Here is a 23,190-nt window from a genome sequence, read left to right on the forward strand (position 1 = left end):
CGAATTTTTCTTTTGTTTCCTTTACTGCTTGCTTAATATACAGATTGAATAACATCGGGGAGAGGCTACAACCCTGTCTTACTCCCTTCTCAACCACTGCTTCCCTTTCATGCCCCTCGACTCTTATAACTGCCATCTGGTTTCTGTACAAATTGGAAATAGCCTTTCACTCCCTGTATTTTACCCCTGCCACCTTTAGAATTTGAAAGAGAGTATTCCAGTCAACATTGTCAAAAGCTTTCTATAAGTCTACAAATGGTAGAAATGTAGGTTTGCCTTTCCTTAATCTTTCTTCTAAGGTAAGTCGTAAGGTCAGTATTGCCTTACGTGTTCCAGTATTTATACGAAATCCAAACTGATCTTCCCCGAGGTCGCCTTCTACTAGTTTTTCCATTCTTATGTAAAGAATTTGTGTTAGTATTTTGCAGCTGTGACTTATTAAACTGATAGTTCGGTAATTTTCACATCTGTCAACACCTGCTTTCTTTGGGATTGGAATTATTATATTCTTCTTGAAGTCTGAGGGTATTTCGCCTGTTTCATTCATCTTGCTCACCAGATGGTAGAGTTTTGTCAGGACTGGCTCTCCCAAGGCCGTCAGTAGTTCCAATGGAATGTTGTCTACTCCGGGGGCCTTGTTTCGACTCAGGTCTTTCAGTGCTCTGTCAAACTCTTCACGCAGTATCGTGTCTCCCATTTCATCTTCATCCTCTTCCATTTCCATAATATTGTCCTCAAGTACATCGCCCTTGTAAAGATCATCTATATACTCCTTCCACCTTTCTGCTTTCCCTTCTTTGCTTAGAACTGGGTTTCCATCTGAGCTCTTGATGTTCATACAAGTGGTTCTCTTGTCTCCAAAAGTCTCTTTAATTTTCCTGTAGGCAGTATCTATCTTACCCCTAGTGAGATAAGCCTCTACATCTTTACATTTGTCCTCTAGCCATCCCTGCTTAGCCATTTTGCACTTCCTGTCGATCTCATTGTATTCCTTTTCGCCTGCTTCATTTACTGCATTTTTATATTATCTCCTTTCATCAATTAAACTCAATATTTCTTGTGTTGCCCAAGGATTTCTACTAGCCCTCGTCTTTTTACCTACTTTATCCTCTGCTGCCTTCACTACTTCATCCCTCAAAGCTACCCATTCTTATTCTACTGTATTTCTTTCCCCCATTCCTGTCAATTGTTCCCTTATGCTCTCCGTGAAACTCTGTACAACCTCTGGTTTAGTCAGTTTATCCAGGTCCCATCTCCTTAAATTCTCACCTTTTTGCAGTTTTTTCAGTTTTAATCTACAGGTCATAACCAATAGATTGTGGTCAACTATGCAAAGCATAGATATCCAAAAAGCGAACATTAGTCTCCTATTCCCACGTCATATTTCAGTTTGTCTACAGTCTACGAACACACATAACCTCAAAACTCACGCAACTAATGTCGCCAAAGTTGGAGCACGCCGGAAGTGTTTAATTTCATGGACGAGTTGCGGAAACGCGCAGCCTCATGCGCGGTGGCCGGTAGCGCAGTTGCCTGCAACCAGTGTCGTCGTGTAAACTAGGCATTACGTATATAAGGATAGCATGTTGTGGTCAGTTAAAAAGTAGTTGGTTTGTCTGCGTTGTTGAGTATCTTTGAAACGATAGAAATGTTGACAGGTGTGTAATTTCGTAGACATTTGGCAAAAGTTAGTTTGTTGCCAAATTTTGTGGATTTTGAAGAAGGAAGTTATAAACGTGTAAAACAGCTACAGAAACATGGGATGTGACGGCGGCACAATACCCCGTAGAGACGAACTGGTTAGAAAGAAAGAGAAACCCGAGCAAGTACGTATATTTGCTTCTTACTTAGTGCTTTGTTTACGTGATTCTGCCATTGCACTGTTCTCCTTTAAGTATATTGGTATAGATTTGTGTTATGTTTGGAAAAACTTATCTGGTCAAAATCTTAGGTTGGAAACTATGCTCACTGATGATGCTGTTTGTACGGATGTATTAGGGAGTTGGAGAACTCCACCGAGCTAAACCCCCCACGATTTAAAGTACGGTGTAGGTGTGTATTTTGTTATGAACCTACCTTGCATATTATGAGGACCCCCAATTTTACTCAACATTTTCATCAGTTTGTTCTGAGATGTCACATTCCCCCACTTTGTGAAACAAAAAAATTATACCGAAAGCAACATGTTTTGGTGAGATCTTGAATACGGTACGCCAGTTAATATTTTGTTACCATAAAATGCAATGATTATATTGTCCCAAGAAGCTATAATATTGTATATATCTCCTGCGCGTCATATGAATGATATCGGTATCTCATGTTGGTGAACATGTTAATTGTTTCCCAAATATAATATTTTGTAGCGTTCAACGGTGTAAACATTGCTAGTTGGAAAGAATTTCAGCTAACTTTTGAAGTTACCTTTAACCTTAGCCTTCTCGCCTTTGTATGTGTCGTTGTTGTTACAAACAGAATGTTCGCTTTTTTTCTCATTGAAGTTTCTTGTCCATTCCGAATCAGATAAAAGGAAATACTGGGGATTACTGAAGCGTCTGATCCCATCCGTCTTTGACGCGCGACGTCATTAATATGGCGGAAACGACCATTCTCAGGAGGATGCTAAGTTCACCCAACCTGGATATGATGTGACGTCATTATGACGTTATGCGCTTTATTCGATTAACACACCTATCGACTTTTACGAACGTTCGAGATACTAAACTGTCGTCTGCTAGCGTTCTGAAAACTGCTCAGTGTGGCAGCGTATATGTACAGGGTGATTCAAAAAGAATGCCACAACTTTAGGAATTTAAAACTCTGCAACGTCAAAAGGCAGAGCTAAGCACTATCTGTCGGCGAATTAAGGGAACTATAAAGTTTCATTTAGTTGTACATTTGTTCGCCATTTCAGCCAATAAAGTTTTTGGTCCCTTTTTCTTCGAAGGTGCCACTGTAACTGGACTACAGTATCTGGAGATGTTAGAGAATTGACTGTTCCCTCAGCTCGAACAAGAAGCACAACAATTCATATTTCAGCAGGATGGAGCGCCACCACATTGGCACTTATCTGTCCGTAACTACCTGAACGTCAACTACCCGAGGCGATGGATCGGTCGCCAGGCAGCCCGTGACAGAGCACGTCATTACTGGCCTCCAAGAAGCCCTGGTCTTACCCCTGCGATTTTTTCTTATGGGGGTATGTTAAGGATATGGTGTTTCGGCCACCTCTCCCAGCCACCAGTAATGATTTGAAACGAGAAATAACAGCAGCTATCCAAACTGTTACGCCTGATATGCTACAGAGAGTGTGGAACGAGTTGGAGTATCGGGTTGATATTGCTCGTGTGTCTGGAGGGGGCCATATTGAACATCTCTGAACTTGTTTTTGAGTGAAAAAAAACCTTTTAAATACTCTTTGTAATGATGTATAACAGAAGGTTATATTATGTTTCTTTCATTAAATACACATTTTTAAAGTTGTGGTATTCTTTTTGAATCACCCTGTATTTCGCCAAAATAAAAGAGCTGGATATTAGTAGAAATATTCCTGAACGTGGCCTTGAAAACACCACAGACAACACGTTTCGTAAAAAAGTGAAGTCTTCTTATGTCCCGGCCAGATTAGATTGTGTGATTGTTGTATTGAATGCTTACGCCGAAAATAATATTTATTTATTATCAACATTTTAGTGTGGTTTCATACAATTGGTCTTGTCAGTACATATTAGATTGTAGCAGCATACTCTTGCTGACTTTTTTTCTTAATTTATATAGCTGAAAGAGAACTCGTGCACGTTTGTTACCTGAGTAATTTATATGTCCATCCCAAGATAGTCTTTTATCAACCATAATTCCAAGTAATTTTACACTCGGACCGCAGAGACAGGTACCTTAGCGTCCAGTAATGACTGGTGTGTAGAATGATTAAATTTCGAACTTAAAAAGAAAAATATGAGGCATTGTTGAAGAAAAATCTTCGACCGGAGATGAAATACGAGGGGAAGTGGATTTCTCAATGTAATCTTAACCAAAGGTTAGTGTCTAGTACTGATTGACATATGAAATAATTGAATGCAGTGTCAAAGCATTCCACGGTGGTATGATAAACCAGACGTACTGTTTATTATGTCATGTATACAACCACAATAGTTGTAGCATGTACCTGGCCATGTCAGTGTGGTTTATGCCAGCAGTATAATTTGCTAAGACAAGATTATGCAAAATACGAATTGCATCACAACATGAGCGGATACCTTAAACTATGCAGAAGTCTCGTTACTTTTGCTGGATGCAGCTTGCAGAAGATGGCAACAGTAAAGGTCTCTTACTCGGAGAACCAATGTGTTAGGTCATCATATACTCAGTTCAGCTTTAGAGTCTACTGTTCACAAACGAATGGCGCAGAGCACAGCGCTACCCTGTCACAACCTCTCGAAAGTTCAGAAAAGTCGAATAGTTGATATACGGTTTCTATCGTTTTCGATGTAGCATGTATACGTCATAATGACGTCACATCGTATCCAAGTCCGGTGAACTTAGCATCCTCCCCATTCTCAATGTCTCCAATATGGCGCCTATGACGTCACTACACAAACACAACGAACACGAAAATACATTTAAAAACAACAAGAGCATATCCCTCCAAAAAATAATGTAACGGGACAAGCGTGGGAAATCATGGTCCCAAACCACACGAAACTATGACCGAAAAACAATACAAAATTCCCACTTTCCGCTACCCCACAGTATCCACAGGAATCGGTCACTCCCTTTCACCTACTTAGCTCAACCACAGTTGTCGATACCACAAAATAGAAACTAACTACTACAAAAATATCCAGGCCGCGACTAACAATACCACAAAACCAACACCTAAAACAAATAAAAATGGAATCGGACACTTCTCTTGACCTACATATGTCAGGCACAACTGATGATGCCAAAACACACAGAGCTATGACAACACACATTGGAATCGGACACTTTTCCTGACCTATATAGGTCAATTACAACTGACGATACTAAATCACATACCTACGGCGAAAAACATTGTAATCGGACACTGCCTGTGGCCTGTATAGGTCAACTACAACTGACGATACAAAAACACATATGACGACGACGTCCTAGGAATCAAACATTTCCCTTCACCCATATAGGGCACAAACAGCTTACGATACCAAAAAAATCAAACACCTGCGATAAATAAAACCAAACCAACAACACATGAAAAACCCCACAAAACATCAGAAAGTGCGAACAATAGATCCGGGGAAAAAAAAAAAAAGGAAGAAGACTACTTATCCCAAACAAATTCCGGCGCTACACACTAGGCTAGCCATCCCAATCAAACACAGCTCCTCCCCCCCCCCCCCCACACACAAAACAAAACAAAAAGAAACTCCCAACACCACTCACCCTTATACTTCACCCTCTCCCCAAAACAAACATCCGCCAACAAATAGAAACCACAAAATAAATGAAATTCCATCACACACTACAACTGAAAAAAAAAACTGAAACATTGCAGATCCTCCACAATGTGGTCATAAACCCCCCCCCCCCCCCCAAACCCACCTAAACACATGAACATTACCCACGAGCCTCCCTCCCCCTCTTCTGCCACATACAAAACCCCCTCAACTAACCATCCTTGGCCTGTATATTTTACTAACTGCCCTCAAAAAATGCAATACTAATATAAATGGGATTGCAGGTATGAAGAATACCTTTTCCCCCTCCCTATGACAGATTTAACCGATGCCCAAAGCCTCCTCAATTGTATTAGTGCATGCGCCAGTTTCATAATTTTGAACTCTAAACTACGATTTACAACTAAATGATCATAACCTCTCTTCCCCAATCCCCTATACGTCGAAAAAGCAACTGACACTACCATACTGTCCTTCTCTATATACTCTTCAATTAACCCCACCAATTACCACTTTGTATATCCCTCCAAAACCCTAAAAACACAATCCGCATACTCCCCCCACCCCGAAATAACGGCCCCCACATCCATAAACCAACCAGAGACTTACTCCTCTCATACTTTCTCTTCCCAAACTGGGATTCATCTATCTCGACCACCACCACCCCTATGCTTCACATATTCTGGACAGACTTCCCTACAAAAAGAAAACCAATCTAAAATAGTCATCTCACTCAATCCAGTGTCGTGTGCACAGAAACTGATAGAGAATCTATAACAAAAAGAATAAGCCATCAAAACAGTCTCTCATGGCCAACCTAGACTTTGCAAACCAGGCATCGCATCCAAGGGAGCACCAAAAGTTACAGATTCAACACCATCACATATAACAGTTCCTGGTCCGAGACGCCGGAACTCTCACCATCTGCTTATTCTGCCTACACACACTGCACTTGACAATTTCAGCCAGGAGTCCAAACATCTGCAGAAATTTTGAGGGACATAATGTCCTCCCCCATTCAGCATGCAACCTTGAACTGTTATATTTTACAGTCATATCCATACCTAACAAAAGAAGCCATAAAACAAATTAAATGCCTTACCGGATGACAAACAGCAAACCAATAACGCTAATCGACACTGCAATTACGTAAACAGAAAAATTAATTAATAACTCACTGAAACCAATTCCAGTTCTTCAATCATAGGCAATCCAAAATACTGCCCACTGTTACCAACAATGCTCAAAGGAACCCAATACACCACTGAACACTCACCACCAGAGGGCACCACCAACCGCAACAAGACGACATCTACAGACACAACCAACTCAAACGAAACTCCCCACCATAACACAACAAGATGACATCTACAAACACAGCCAACTCATAAACTAAACTCTGTGCCGTCATACGCCACAACACCCTTACGGGGTCAAAGTGGACAGGTGGGATCGGACACCTCCGTTGGCTCAGTGCAATAGATGACAAATGTTTTGACATTTGGAGCAAGGAATATTGAAGACAAATGATGCCCTTGTTTGTAAATTTAGTTAGCATTTTGGATTATATAGCCACAGGTCCTTTTACAATAATATTAAGCAGCAACTTAAAACAACAACAAAACGTAGTCAAAAGTTGATACGCATGCGGCATATAACTACGTACAGTACTGATTAATACAAAAACCAACTCAACACTGTGTATTAATGTCTCCTCATGAGTTAAATGATGATGGCGTCCTCTTGGGTAAAATATTCCGGAGGTAAAATAGTCCCCCATTCGGATCTCTGGGCGGGGACTACTCAAGAGGATGTCATTATCAGGAGAAAGAAAACTGGCGTTCTACGGATCGGAGCGTGGAATGTCAGATCCCTTAATCGGGCAGGTAGGTTAGAAAATTTAAAAAGGGAAATGGATAGGTTGAAGTTAGATATAGTGGGAATTAGTGAAGTTAGGTGGCAGGAGGAACAAGACTTCTGGTCAGGTGACTACAGGGTTATAAACACAAAATCAAATAGGGGTAATGCAGGAGTAGGTTTAATAATGAATAGGAAAATAGGAATGCAGGTAAGCTACTACAAACAGCATAGTGAACGCATTATTGTGGCCAAGATAGATACGAAGCCCACACCTACTACAGTAGTACAAGTTTATATGCCAACTAGCTCTGCAGATGACGAAGAAATTGAAGAAATGTATGATGAAATAAAAGAAATTATTCAGATTTTGAAGGGAGACGAAAATTTAATAGTCATGGGTGACTGGAATTCGAGTGTAGGAAAAGGGAGAGAAGGAAACATAGTAGGTGAATATGGATTGGGGCTAAGAAATGAAAGAGGAAGCCGCCTGGTAGAATTTTGCACAGAGCACAACATAATCATAGCTAACACTTGGTTTAAGAATCATGAAAGAAGGTTGTATACATGGAAGAACCCTGGAAATACTAAAAAGTATCAGATAGATTATATAATGGTAAGACAGAGATTTAGGAACCAGGTTTTAAATTGTAAGACATTTCCAGGTGCAGATGTGGATTCTGACCACAATCTATTGGTTATGACCTGTAGATTGAAACTGAAGAAACTGCAAAAAGGTGGGAATTTAAGGAGATGGGACCTGGATAAACTGAAAGAAACAGAGGTTGTACAGAGTTTCAGGGAGAGCATAAGGGAACAATTGACAGGAATGGGGGAAAGAAATACAGTAGAAGAAGAATGGGCAGCTTTGAGGGATGAAGTAGCGAAGGCAGCAGAGGATCAAGTAGGTAAAAAGACGAGGGCTAGTAGAAATCCTTGGGTAACAGAAGAAATATTGAATTTAATTGATGAAAGGAGAAAATATAAAAATGCAGTAAATGAAGCAGGCGAAAAGGAATACAAACGTCTCGAAAATGAGATCGACAGGAAGTGCAAAATGGCTAAGCAGGGATGGCTAGAGGACAAATGTAAGGATGTAGAGGCCTATCTCACGGGGGGTAAGATAGATACTGCCTACAGGAAAATTAAAGAGACATTTGGAGATAAGAGAACGACTTGTATGAATATCAAGAGCTCAGATGGAAACCCAGTTCTAAGCAAAGAAGGGAAAGCAGAAAGGTGGAAGGAGTATATAGAGGGTCTATACAAGGGCGATGTACTTGAGGACAATATTATGGAAATGGAAGAGGATGTAGATGAAGATGAAATGGGAGATATGATACTGCGTGAAGAGTTTGACAGAGCACTGAAAAACCTGAGTCGAAACAAGGCCCCCGGAGTAGACAACATTCCATTGGAACTACTGACGGCCTTGGGAGAGCCAGTCCTGACAAAACTCTACCATCTGGTGAGCAAGATGTATGAAACAGGCGAAATACCCTCAGACTTCAAGAAGAATATAATAATTCCAATCCCAAAGAAAGCAGGTGTTGACAGATGTGAAAATTACCGAACTATCAGTTTCATAAGTCACAGCTGCAAAATACTAACACGAATTCTTTACAGACGAATGGAAAAACTAGTAGAAGCCAACCTCGGGGAAGATCAGTTTGGATTCTGTAGAAACACTGGAACACGCGAGGCAATACTGACCTTACGACTTACCTTAGAAGAAAGATTAAGGAAAGGCAAACCTACATTTCTACCATTTGTAGACTTATAGAAAGCTTTTGACAATGTTGACTGGAATACTCTCTTTCAAATTCTAAAGGTGGCAGGGGTAAAATACAGGGAGCGAAAGGCTATTTACAATTTGTACAGAAACCAGATGGCAGTTATAAGAATCGAGGGGCATGAAAGGGAAGCAGTGGTTGGGAAGGGAGTGAGACAGGGTTGTAGCCTCTCCCCGATGTTGTTCAATCTGTATATTGAGCAAGCAGTAAAGGAAACAAAAGAAAAATTCGGGGTAGGTATTAAAATTCATGGAGAAGAAATAAAAACTTTGAGGTTCGCCGATGACATTGTAATTCTGTCAGAGACAGCAGAGGACTTGGAAGAGCAGTTGAATGGAATGGACAGTGTCTTGAAAGGAGGATATAAGATGAACATCAACAAAAGCAAAACAAGGATAATGGAATGTAGTCTAATTAAGTCGGGTGATGCTGAGGGAATTAGATTAGGAAATGAGGCACTTAAAGTAGTAAAGGAGTTTTGCTATTTGGGGAGCAAAATAACTGATGATGGTCGAAGTAGAGAGGATATAAAATGTAGACTGGCAATGGCAAGGAAAGCGTTTCTGAAGAAGAGAAATTTGTTAACATTGAGTATAGATTTAAGTGTCAGGAAGTCATTTCTGAAAGTATTTGTATGGAGTGTAGCCATGTATGGAAGTGAAACATGGACGATAAATAGTTTGGACAAGAAGAGAATAGAAGCTTTCGAAATGTGGTGCTACAGAAGAATGCTGAAAATTAGATGGGTGGATCACATAACTAATGAGGAAGTATTGAGTAGGATTGGGGAGAAGAGAAGTTTGTGGCACAACTTGACCAGAAGAAGGGATCGGTTGATAGGACATGTTCTGAGGCGTCAAGGGATCACCAATTTAGTATTGGAGGGCAGTGTGGAGGGTAAAAATCGTAGAGGGAGAGCAAGAGATGAATACACTAAGCAGATTCAGAAGGATGTAGGTTGCAGTAGGTACTGGGAGATGAAAAAGCTTGCACAGGATAGAGTAGCATGGAGAGCTGCATCAAACCAGTCTCAGGACTGAAGACCACAACAACAACAACAACAACAACAACAACAACAACGAGTTGCTGCACACATTGCGCACACTATAGATTTTTAGTTTTTTTAATTTTATTTATTTATATTTCATCTGACATTAGGTACTTAATGATAGTCCTGTCTCTCCATTCCTCTGAAAAACTGGATATACATTCCTTCAAAATGAGGGGACTGTTGAGCTTAAAATGATGAAAGGAACCAACAATTTTCCATCACAGATTATGAATGCAGAGTTTTCCTCCTTGGTTACCTGATAGAAAACAGTTCTTTTGGTTGATCTTATTTTATTTTGTGACAGGTTGAGCTGATATAAAATGCTCATGTTTCTGTTGGAGTGTAGCTCGTCAAAATGGTATAATGCTTAGATGAGTGTCACTGCCATCAACTTCTGACAACACAGCCCATTACTGACATAATGTGCTGAAAGTACTTCTGGTTGAGCCGCATCCTGGGGTATGTGAGATTGATGCTGGCTACCATATCAAGTGCCAACACTTGTACCCTCACTGTCAAACTGGAAATGTGTTTAACATATCACAGCATCACCTATATAAAGACAATACTGACACCAGTTTGACAATTCACCAAAAAATAATGGGAGTGATACTTATCCTAGTCATGTCATTTTAACAAATTCACCTGGATGAAATCTGTTTTTTTTTTTTTTTTTTTTTTTTTTTTTTTTTTTTTTTTTTTTTTTTTTTTTTTTTTTTTTTGGTTTGTGTAAATTAATTGAGTTTCGTGTTCTGTGTCCGTGAATTTATATGTTAGTGGAATAGGTACTAGTCTGTGGTGGGTGAAAGCACTCCTCAGATAATGCATTTAGAATGTGCAGCTCTATAAACAGATTTTTTACTGGCTGATTGTTGTTCTTTGTAATTATTCTTATGGCCTTTTTCTGTTGTTTAAATATTGTGGTCACATTTTGTGCAACTGTTCTCCAAATTATCATAATTAAGTACTACGTTTACATATGAATAATGTATATGTAAAGGTATGCTGAATAGTTATGCGTCTGAATTTTTATGTGAAAATTCTTAAAGCTTTCTAAATAAACCAAATGTTATTAATATCCTGCATCTTTATTCTTCATATCTACATATTTATTCCTCATCATAGTCATCTTGGCAATATACACATTTCTCCCAGCAAGATACCTGTTTGTTGATACCGTAACTATAGAATGTTTGACATTACTAACGGTCACAGCCTCACTTCTGTGCGCACTGCTTTATCACTATCAAAGTGAAGTCTTTGAAGGTGTTCTTCAAGTTTTGGAAATGAATGAAAATCGGATGGGACCAAATTGGGACTATATGGAGGATGACTGATGACAGTGAACCCAAGGCATCACATTGTTGCAGATGTTACAGTGCTCATGTGTAGCCTGGTGTTGTCGTACTGAAGAAGAGGGTTCTTCATCTGTGGACTAACTCTTTGAATTCCAAACTAGATTACAGCATGCTCTTCCTCACACACCAACAGAGTTACCATTACACACTATCACGTTACATGCTACAACTAGGAGCCCTTTACTTGCAGAGACTGCAAATATGTAAACGTGAAGAGTAAAGATGTAGAATCTAAATAATGTTTATTTTATTTAAAAAGCGTTAAGAGTTTTCACATAAAAAGTTTGGAGACATTGCTTTTAATAACACACTTTTAATTATAAGGCTCTTGCTGCTAGCAAAACCAAAGATTGCGGTAGCAGTGGCTTTGACCCTTAACTTTATCTAGATAGTGGACATCCTTAAATGAAATCCACCACAAAGCCACATGGAACTTGACAAATCCAGTATCTAACATTTCACTTCAGCTACAGAACTAAAAAGAAGTACACAGTGCTATAAAACCATAACTCGCTCACATAACTAATGTTGAAAACCTAATCGTACTGACAAAGGTAAAATGAACACCATGATACTTACCAATCAGAGTACAATGTAATTACCAACAACTAATAACATAGGTCGAAAATTCATAAAAAATGCATTAACACCAATTTCAGTATACAGTATACACAATCGTGCACATAAACATACATACCACAATAAAAAATAAAACAATTAAAACATACTTACCAACCAAAGTAAGCCAACACACAAATCTAGCAGTAGCGGTATGTCATCAGCACAGTCTATTGATTGGTTTGCCTAGACTTCTCAAACCAGTAACCCCTCTGGGTAGAACGCCATTTTATGTCCTGCTGACAGTGCCACATATACTGCTCATTGGTCTTAGATACAGCAACTTTTATCTGTCTCGTACCTTGTCCAGATACATAACACTTCACATTTTTGACAATGAAACCAAGTAACTGTCAAAATTTAATTGTGGTCAACATGTTCTAATTTTTTGATGACTTAAAATGTGAGTGTGAATCTGAGTTATTTTGGTTTATTCCCCCAAACCACCTTCCACTTCTTCATGAGATGACTTACTTGGACTTTGCAGCCACTCTTCTTTACTGAATAGCCGGCTGCTGGAAGCACTCCTGACTTCTTCTCCGTCAAATAACGCTAGGTACAGGAACTTTCAAGTCTCTTTCTACTAGCAAAATAAGTAGCCATACAAACTTTAGTAAGTCTCTCATACAGTCATATGTTAGAAACAAATTGATTTACATTCAAAAGTAAGTGTGCTTAGACACCATGACTTTCAGAAAAGGAGACTGAAAAAACATCTTGCCTCTAACAAGGCGGAGTCAAGAGTCTATATGAGTAATTTTTCAACTGTTCTTGTTTCACATAACAATAGTCAGTGACACAGTAAGCACAAAGCTGCATATAGATTCCATGGTTCTTCCATACATAGTCACTAACACATCTATGGATTGCGCGACAGGTACTTGTCAGTGCTGTTTGACTGCCATGTCTACTTTCTTCCCATGACTGATTTTAAACCTGCACACACAAACATGTGATGCGCAGTAGGTAGGATTTTACCATCCCACACTCGTATCTAGAGTATCGTGTGTTCAAGACAGTAGAAGGCTGAGTGGTTCTAGAATTTACACAGAAATGCTCAAATCACTACATACCCCCCCCCCCCCTCCCCCTCCCCCAGACCAAAACGCGATATTTTGTACATAATCGTTATTCACATAATATCACACATAATAACATTTCATATATTAACAGTATACATTTCTTACATAATGTTTATGTACATCTTTGCTTTGAGTAACAATTCTGTCCTTTCTTGCACAATCCTCCATTTATTTTTTGTCTACTCTTTTCATATTTTACTTTGTCATTAAGACATGAACATGTATTCATTATTTTAGTCAGCTTTACTAATATTTAGTAATTGTGAGGACTCTTTTCTTTTTCTTTCTTTCTTTCTTTATTTATTTTTTTTTTTTTTCAATCGTAAACTTCAGGTGTTTAGGACACATGAGTAATCTTTTTTCTATTCTTATCTTTTGTACTACATTTTTCCTAGTATGTACTATTTTTCATTATTTGTGGCTTGGAGGAACTCTGGGCAAAGTGAAAGTGTTCTTATGACACTCATTTACTTCCACGAAACATAATAATGCTAGTCGTTCATAGAATTTACACTTTCCAGAATCATTCCTATAAAATTATGACTTTTCTCACAATACTGTTCCCTTCTCCTAGGATCAGCACCTATTCCTTGCTTTTGGGTTGACGTTATGAGAACACTGCCTCTTTCCATTCTGGCAGGTACGCTCCTTACAAAACATCTCTATTTTTTAGGCCACAGATCGTCCTATCACCGTGTAGGTACATCTGCCCTTTATACTTAGTGAATGCCAGGTACACCCCCTTTATCCTTTCTGAGTAGGCCTCACACTTTGTTACCCTAATATACATTTCTATGTATACCATAATTAAGTATCTTCTGGTAAAGCTATAAATCTATTTTTAACTTTGCATTGATTCTTTAATATATCATTCACTCCTTAGAGTCCTTCTCTAATGATCAACTTCTATACTTTCAATAGATATTGTGTCTATATATACTACGTACGTGCCACTATCCCTCAATTCATCAGAGTTTTTATTGCACTGACGTTGCTTAGTTATCAACCTGACTAATTCTAGTCCTACTTTCATTTTCTTTCTTTGCTCATGCGTCTCTCTTATTTATCCATTACTCATTATTACTTTATAGTGCCTTGTTATGTATGTGCACCTCTTCTTACGTATATTCGATGTAGAACTGTCATAACTTCCCATATATGTGCGCATAATTCCCTATTACACACCTTTTCCCCTACAACACCTGGTGGTTGTCACATAGTGACAGACTTTGTCTTATATAATTTAATGTATGTGTAGAAGTGTATATGTGGATGTGTGTTCGTGTAGTCTGATTCTTCGACCTTCTTATCTAAAGATAAGATGTAGGTTATTAGTAACCACAGAAATAAGGAAGGACTTCAGCGATAGAAGTTTATGAATATGGAAAGAGGGAAAAGATAGGCATGTCCTCAAGATGAGAAGTAAGAAAGGAAAAACTAGATGTGGTTGCTAGGATCAAAGAAGAGAAAGAAGATAGCCCCAAAGACAGGAAAGCCTTCCCACCCCCCTTCCACAGGGTACTTACCTCTCACGTACTTGAGTGAGACGCCGTAGGAGGTTTGGTGTTAAATCGTCTCCTACAGAACGGACTTGTCCCACCTTAACCCTTTGAGGTCCCCGAAGGAAATCCTAGCAAACATATGGAAATGGCAAATGAAGAATAATCAGGCACACTTGTTTGTGAGGGTTGTTTGAAAGGTGCGATGTGTGTTTTGTGTTAGGCACGATTTATCTCTTCTTTTAAATCAAGCTTTTAGCTACAATACCCACCCCTTTCAATATTTATACAAACCCTCCCATCTATATCACATCTCATAAAAGGACCGAGCGAGGTGGCGCAGTGGTTAGCACACTGGACTCGCATTCGGGAGGACGACGGTTCAATCCCGTCTCCGGCCATCCTGATTTAGGTTTTCCGTGATTTCCCTAAATCGTTTCAGGCAAATGCCGGGATGGTTCCTTTGAAAGGGCACGGCCGATATCCTTCCCAATCCTTCCCTAACCCGAGCTTGCGCTCCGTCTCTAATGACCTCGTTGTCGACGGGACGTTAAACACTAACCACCACCACCACATCTCATAAAAGGTATAAAATACTCTATACAAAATAGAAAATCTATACACTATGGTATAACAATGATTCAGTTAGTCACATCATATTGTATTTTCCACAAACAAAATACTCTTTTCAATTTATTTGTCCAGACATCACTTTTTTTCTGTGATTCTCTAAGGTTACTCTCTATTTCATAGTAATATCAGTTTTTTAATTAATTAATTAATTAATTTTTTTAATTAAGTTGTTCTCTATTTTATGGTCATATTCAATTTTTTTAAGCAATAAGATTATATGATAATTTTAGATTTTAAAGGAATTTGGTGCAGGAAAACTATTTTGGAAGAAACACCGAAAACAACTCGGGATCCAATGGTCGTCGCTCCACCTATTAACTCAGAATGTTAACTTCCCTGGGGGATAGATGACTCCGCCCGGGTCCTATAGATCTGATATCAACTTTTCTTGACCACTGGCAGACCAGTATTTCTCTTTAAATCTCTTTTGAAAGTCTTCCCAAGAGGAAAATTTCTCAATATTTACTATACCCCATTCTGAGGCTTCCCCTAGAAGGTACCCCACAGCAAATTCGAGCTTCTTGGAATCTTCCCAATTTTTTGATAAAGCTTCGTTAAATCTTTTTAAGAAATGGGTCGGATGTACATCTCCATCTGGCTTAAGTTTAGGGAATTGTCTAGATAACCCTGAATTAGCTCCCCATTGCAAATCAGTCACAGCTTCACTAGTTAATACAACATTAGGTGATCTTGTACCACTTCGTACTAAAGTAATGCAGTTTTGTTTCACGCTCACCTGGCGTAGGATTCTTGTAGCGTAGGTGAGCAGATGCGGAGGCAAGTCAGTACCGGTGAACAGCAGGTTTCCACATCTGCGTATCTGCAATGTGTGTGAGAGCTATATACTCTCTGCCTGGGATCTTCTTGGTTGAAGTGTTCTATGCATAATTCTTAGACAAACGCATCGAAATCTTCTTTACTATTTTTATCGCTGTGAGTTTTTCATTTCTTCACAGTCTTTCCCTTCAAAAGTTTTCTCCATTGAATACTTAAACGTATTCCAAAGTCTCGGAGTAATTTCCTTGTCGGTTGCTGCGGCAACACACAACAGCTTCTTTCCTCATTTTTGACTTAAAATTCTTGTTTTCTGGGTCATTTCACACAGGTCACCACGTTCTAACGTTCCGACGCCTTAGTGTGGGTGTGGGTTATACTGATTTATTTCCCCAAACCACATTCCACTTCTTTATGAGGTGACTTACTTGGAATTTTGCAGCCCCTGTTCTTTACGGGATAGTCTGCTGCTGGAAAATCTCTTGACTTCTTTTCTGTCGAATAATGCTAGGTACAGGAACTTTCAAGCTTCTTTCTACTAGCAAAATAATTAGCCGTACAAACTTAAGTAAGTCTCTCGTACAGTTGTATGTTAGAAACAAATTGATTTATGTTAGAAAGAAAGGCTGCTTAGACACGATGACTTTCAGAAAAGGAGACTGAAGAAACATCTTGCCTCTAACAAGGCTGAGTCAAGAGTCTATATGAGTAATTTTTCAACTGTTCTTGTTTCACATAACAATAGTCAGTGACACAATAAGCACAAAGCTGCATATAGATTCCATGGTTCTTCCATACATAGTCACTAACACATCTGTGGATTGCCCGACAGGTACTTGTCGATGCCATTCAACCGCCGCGTCTACTTTCTTCCTGTGACTGATTTTAAACCTGCACACACAAACATATGATGTGCAGTAGGTAGGATTTTACCATCCCACACTCGTATCTAGAATATCGTGTATTCGAGACGGCAGAAGGCTGAGTGGTTCTAGAATTTACACAGAAATTCTCGAATCACTGGTGTTATCCCCTATTGTTCGCCATGCACGGATCTGCTCGTGAACTGTACTGAGTGTGTCTTTATGTACTTCATAACTAACAAAAAGCTGAACATAAAATTATATCTCCAACCGTAAACAGCAAGCTACACTAATAATTCCAAATCCGAAAATGAATCTATTTCCTATAACTGCTAACATCAAAATAACTCCCAAAAATGCTGTCACAAACTGTTCCAATCTTATTCTTTCAGACACCATTCAAGGTGTGCAGGGAGTCACTCTCAAACAATTTAGATGCACAAAAATCTCATAGTAGAGAACATTACTACATACTCCAAAAAGCCCTCTGCAAACATGATTGTTTTCAAACACACCACACCATCATGGTGGCACACAACACAACACAGTTACGTCATGTGTCAAATTAGATGGGTGATGCTGCAAACTTTGGGTGACCTGTATAAGTTTTTCTATTGAATGATGTGAGGTAGTCATCCTCCATCACCTTAAAATGAATTACAGGCCAGTGACCCACTGTCTCTGGGCAGAGGACACGCTACTTTTGATTCGTGTTGCAGATTGCCTTCACCCTGTCAGATTTTTTTTTTAGCTGCTTGCATATCTACCGTGTGTGACTTGTTATCGGACCTGTAACTTTGTTGTAGGCGATAACAAGACAACTGTAGCTCAGTAAAATTATGCTTGGCAGCAGAAATTCTCTAAATTACTAACTAATGAAGGATTTTATTTAGGAACAAATCATAGTGTTATATATCTTTTTGTGTTTTAAAATTAGAATTTTTGTTTGGACAATAATGTTCTCATTGTTTCCTGTAAATACTTACTCAGCCACATAACCAGTAAGAATTGATCAGAGAAGACTGAAACAACACAAAGAGAAATTTAGACAAACAGTAGGGAAATATCAAAATATTGCAAAATTAAAAAGGACAAAAATAATTCTCTTAAAAGAAAAAAGGACTAGTAGGAACAGTATTACCAAACTGTAAATACCTATAAAATTTCGACTACTACATCTTGGCTTTACAAATGAGAAAGGGAAATTGGATTGCAGAGTAAGATGTGTGATATACGTAATCAGGCTGGGAAAGGGACTTAGCAATTGGAATGAGGGTCTTAAAAACACCATAGTAATGATAATTAAGGGAATCAACTGGGGTAGATTTCAGTTCCCAGTGCAGGCATTCACACTATACATAATTTGTATCTGTAAGATAACAATCTTCATGAATCATTTTCATAGTCATCGTCATTATACATAGGTAAATCTGCCAAAAGACGTGTTTAGGTGAACTTTGTCACACATAATGTCCTACTTCTTGCTGTTCCCTTGATGTTTGGTAGGATATTCTTCCTTCACACTTTTCAGCATGCCATACCGCCTTCTGTATCTGTTCTGTTGCTGTCTGTTTTTCACTTCATTTATACACTCCTGGAAATTGAAATAAGAACACCGTGAATTCATTGTCCCAGGAAGGGGAAACTTTATTGACACATTCCTGGGGTCAGATACATCACATGATCACACTGACAGAACCACAGGCACATAGACACAGGCAACAGAGCATGCACAATGTCGGCACTAGTACAGTGTATATCCACCTTTCGCAGCAATGCAGGCTGCTATTCTCCCATGGAGACGATCGTAGAGATGCTGGATGTAGTCCTGTGGAACGGCTTGCCATGCCATTTCCACCTGGCGCCTCAGTTGGACCAGCGTTCGTGCTGGACGTGCAGTCCGCGTGAGACGACGCTTCATCCAGTCCCAAACATGCTCAATGGGGGACAGATCCGGAGATCTTGCTGGCCAGGGTAGTTGACGTACACCTTCTAGAGCACGTTGGGTGGCACGGGATACATGCGGACGTGCATTGTCCTGTTGGAACAGCAAGTTCCCTTGCCGGTCTAGGAATGGTAGAACGATGGGTTCGATGACGGTTTGGATGTACCGTGCACTATTCAGTGTCCCCTCGACGATCACCAGTGGTGTACGGCCAGTGTAGGAGATCGCTCCCCACACCATGATGCCGGGTGTTGGCCCTGTGTGCCTCGGTCGTATGCAGTCCTGATTGTGGCGCTCACCTGCACGGCGCTAAACACGCATACGACCATCATTGGCACCAAGGCAGAAGCGACTCTCATCGCAGAAGACGACACGTCTCCATTCGTCCCTCCATTCACGCCTGTCGCGACACCACTGGAGGCGGGCTGCACGATGTTGGGGCGTGAGCGGAAGACGGCCTAACGGTGTGCGGGGCCGTAGCCCAGCTTCATGGAGACGGTTGCGAATGGTCCTCGTCGATACCCCAGGAGCAACAGTGTCCCTAATTTGCTGAGAAGTGGCGGTGCGGTCCCCTACGGCACTGCGTAGGATCCTACGGTCTTGGCGTGCATCCGTGCGTCGCTGCGGTCCGGTCCCAGGTCGACGGGCACGTGCACCTTCCGCCGACCACTGGCGACAACATCGATGTACTGTGGAGACCTGACGCCCCACGTGTTGAGCAATTCGGCGGTACGTCCACCCGGCCTCCCGCATGCCCACTATACGCCCTCGCTCAAAGTTCGTCAACTGCACATATGGTTCACGTCCACGCTGTCGCGGCATGCTACCATTGTTAAAGACTGCGATGGAGCTCCGTATGCCACGGCAAACTGGCTGACACTGACGGTGGCGGTGCACAAATGCTGCGTAGCTAGCGCCATTCGACGGCCAACACCGCGGTTCCTGGTGTGTCCGCTGTGCCGTGCATGTGATCATTGCTTGTACAGCCCTCTCGCAGTGTCCGGAGCAAGTATGGTGGGTCTGACACACCGGTGTCAATGTGTTCTTTTTTCCATTTCCAGGAGTGTAGTTTTGTACCAATAGCTTTTCCTTAGAGTGTGTCTGACTCAGTTCGCATTCCCTTCTCTGATATGTGTCATGAGAATTCTTATTTCCAGAATGAAAAAAACTGGTGGAAGTAAAGCTGTGAGGACAGGTCTTGAGTTGTACTTTGGTAGCTCAGTGCACTTGCCCATGGGAGGCATAGGTCCCGAACTTGAGTCTCGGTCCACAACACAGTTTTCATCTGCCAGGAAGCTTTAGAATTCTTATTTCCTGTACTCTTTCCAGCACTTAGGAGTTTCTTTCTCTTTCACCCTCTTGACTTTTATCCTTTCTCCACAGCCAGATTTAAAAGCTTTCTAAATATTTCTCCTAGCTGCATTCCTGAAGATCAACATTTATGAGTCAAAGGTAACTACAGTCCAAATAAAACATATGGCAAAGTTCTTTCTTAAATCGCAGAACTAGATGTGTAGACGTGGTTGTGTGTGTGTGTGTGTGTGGGGGGGGGGGGGGGGGGAGGAGCTGGGTCAAATCAGGATTTATGTTTTCCATGGCGTTTCCAAATGATTTTCAAACTGGAACCGCGCGACCGCTGCAGTAGCAGGTTCGAATCCTGCCTCAGGCATGGATGTGTCTGCTGTCCTTAGATTAGATAGATTTAAGTAGTTCTAAGATCTAGGGGACTGATGACCTCAGATGTTAAGTCCCATAATGCTCAGAGCCATTTGAGCCATTTTCTAAATCATTAAAACAACACTAGTTCCTTTGAAAATTACACAGCCAATTTCCTTCCCAATCCTTTGTCCTGCAAGAGCTTGTGTTCCATGTGTAATGATCTCATTGTCGTTAGGATGTGAAAACCTAATCTTCCTTTTTTTTCTTATATTATGTTTGTGATGTCAGTACCTATTTGTAAAAATGAATGTTCCAAAAAGTGGACAACTTATCATAGTTTTATTTCCATTGAATATATTATTAGTGTGTATTATTTGGTTATTAAGTTAAATTTAAATATATGTTAAATGTCAGAGGATGCCCCAGGGTGAGGGAATAACTAAACAGGCATGGGAAAAGTGCAGGTCATTTATCACAAGTCATTCGTTGCTTCCAAAACAATTTATTGTGCAGGTACCAGAAACACTAATAAAATACAAACGATTCAGGCAATTACTCCAAAATTCCTTTAGTTGAATCAATAGATGAATAATCATGTAATGCAAATGAATAACATGCACCAATTAATGAAGGACTAACAAGTAAATAGTATGATCAAGTATATTTCAAACCATTAATGAACATAACTTGCAAAACGTGTAGTAGCATAAATTCAGACGAGTCTGGTATAAACACAAATATCCAATATTTGATCAGTCGAAGAAGTCCTTTGGGCATATTCAAGATACTGACATGGAAAAATAATAAATGACCTTTTAGCAAATTGAGCATTACACCAATATTAAAACTGTTAAGTTAAAAACCTACTCCGATCAGGGAAAACATGGAAGGGGCAGGTATGTCAGGCCAGGTCTGAATAAGATGTTATAGAATAACGGGCACTACTGGTTGAATTAACACCCAATTTCTACGAGATAGACACCTAACTTATGGAGAATGCCATAGCATGCCAGGAGGTCGTAATGTCCCGGAGGCTACGGTGAGACGGGAAGCAGCGCACTCTCCCCATGCACGCACGTACACAGCTATTGCGGACTGGCTAAGTCCAATGAACTGGCAGGTAACAGATAACACCCCAGAGCAGTGCCTCCACACACTATGAGCAGCTCGGAAGGCCAAGGGCAAACAAGCAAAAATATAGTTCGTGCATAATAACGATAGACCATAGAACATATGAAAATGCTCAGACCAAGACAAGAAGCTCAATGTAAGCATGGGCCCAAGCCCCAACCAAACCCTGCATATAACAAGAATTTTAAAAAATTAGAATTACTAAAAGGATTTACCAGTTAATCTTACAATAAAATACACCAAGTATAATGTAATAAATAGGAAATTGCATGGTACTCAGACATATTAGCTTAAGTGGCTTAAAAGGTAACGGGCAAATCTTGGGGACTAACACTCGGGCAACTACAATAGTAATTATATTTTAAACAATAATCTTAATTTTCTTGAAAGCTGTAAAATCTTTCCAGAGTTGTAGGACTTAATAACCCAAATGAGCCAAGATTCACTGGGGCGCTAAAATTTGCTTACAACAGCTGCAGGCAATTTTATAGTCAGTACATCAGTCGGGGAACCAACAACTTCCAACACAAATAAAACTCAATTTCGAACGTTAATTTCAGGTGCAACTGACAAAACAAGCAAACATTGAACAAGATATAATTAACAGAAAGTTCAAAACACTCAGATATGGCACTCAGATAATTTCAAACAGAGGCACCAAAGGGTGAATTTAACACTAGAGACCAATTGATGGAGAACCACAGGCTGTTCAGCATAGCAGGAGCAACTTCAGCATGGGAGCAAGTATGTCAATCAAGTAACAAGTCCCCCCTGTGGGTCCGGGGGTTGGAATAGGCCCGAGGCATTCCTGCCTGTCATAAGAAGTGACTAAAAGGTGTCTCTCACATTTCCACAGGGACCTTCTTTTGCAGTCTGGTGATGACCTGCGCGGCAACTTAGAGCGACGAGGAGTTCATTTCGTTTGCCACGTCCATCAGGGTCAGAGGGATAATCAGGTTGTCACGGTGCCTTTATCTTGGCCTTCAAGGGTGGCACATTACCTGAGAAAGTCAAGGTGATGGTCTACCACTGTGATGTCAAGCCATATATCCATCTCCCAATGTGGTGCTTTAAGTGCTGGAAGTTCGGCCCTATGTCTACCTGCTGTACTTCCAGCATCATGTGTTGAGACTGTGGGCATCCATCCCATCCCAATACTCCGTGTGCCCCACCTCCCATCTGTGTCAACTGCGGAGACCATCATTCCCCGTCCTCACCAGACTGCAGGATTTTACAGCAAGAAAGGAAAATTGTGGAATACAAGACCCTGGACCGACTTACCTACACTGAAGCCAAGAGAAAAGCTGAGCGCCTACATCCTGTGGCTATGGCCTCCTGTTACACCGCCGCTACGAGAGCAGTTGTAGCCCTATCAGTTCCGTGAGTTCCAGTCGGCTCTCAGAACTGGAAGACTACACCTGCCCCTTTGATGGGGGGGGGGGGGGGCATTTTCCTCCCTGTTGCTCCCACACCACCTACCTCGCTCGGGAGCACT

General features: G+C 40.5%; 1 protein-coding gene across 1 annotated transcript in view; it reads left to right on the forward strand.

The window, feature by feature from the left end:
• Window positions 1-1,389: 1,389 nt before the first annotated feature.
• Window positions 1,390-23,190, forward strand: part of LOC124605817 (replication termination factor 2) — a 63,148-nt gene continuing 41,347 nt past the window's right edge. Inside the window, exon 1 of the mRNA XM_047137734.1 lies at window positions 1,390-1,826. Within this exon, the coding sequence (XP_046993690.1) occupies window positions 1,758-1,826 (69 nt within the window). The 5' untranslated portion in view covers window positions 1,390-1,757. The remainder of the gene's footprint in view (window positions 1,827-23,190) is intronic.

Source organism: Schistocerca americana, chromosome 3 (genome assembly GCF_021461395.2).
Source record: "Schistocerca americana isolate TAMUIC-IGC-003095 chromosome 3, iqSchAmer2.1, whole genome shotgun sequence".
NCBI classification, from domain to species: Eukaryota; Metazoa; Arthropoda; class Insecta; order Orthoptera; family Acrididae; genus Schistocerca; species Schistocerca americana.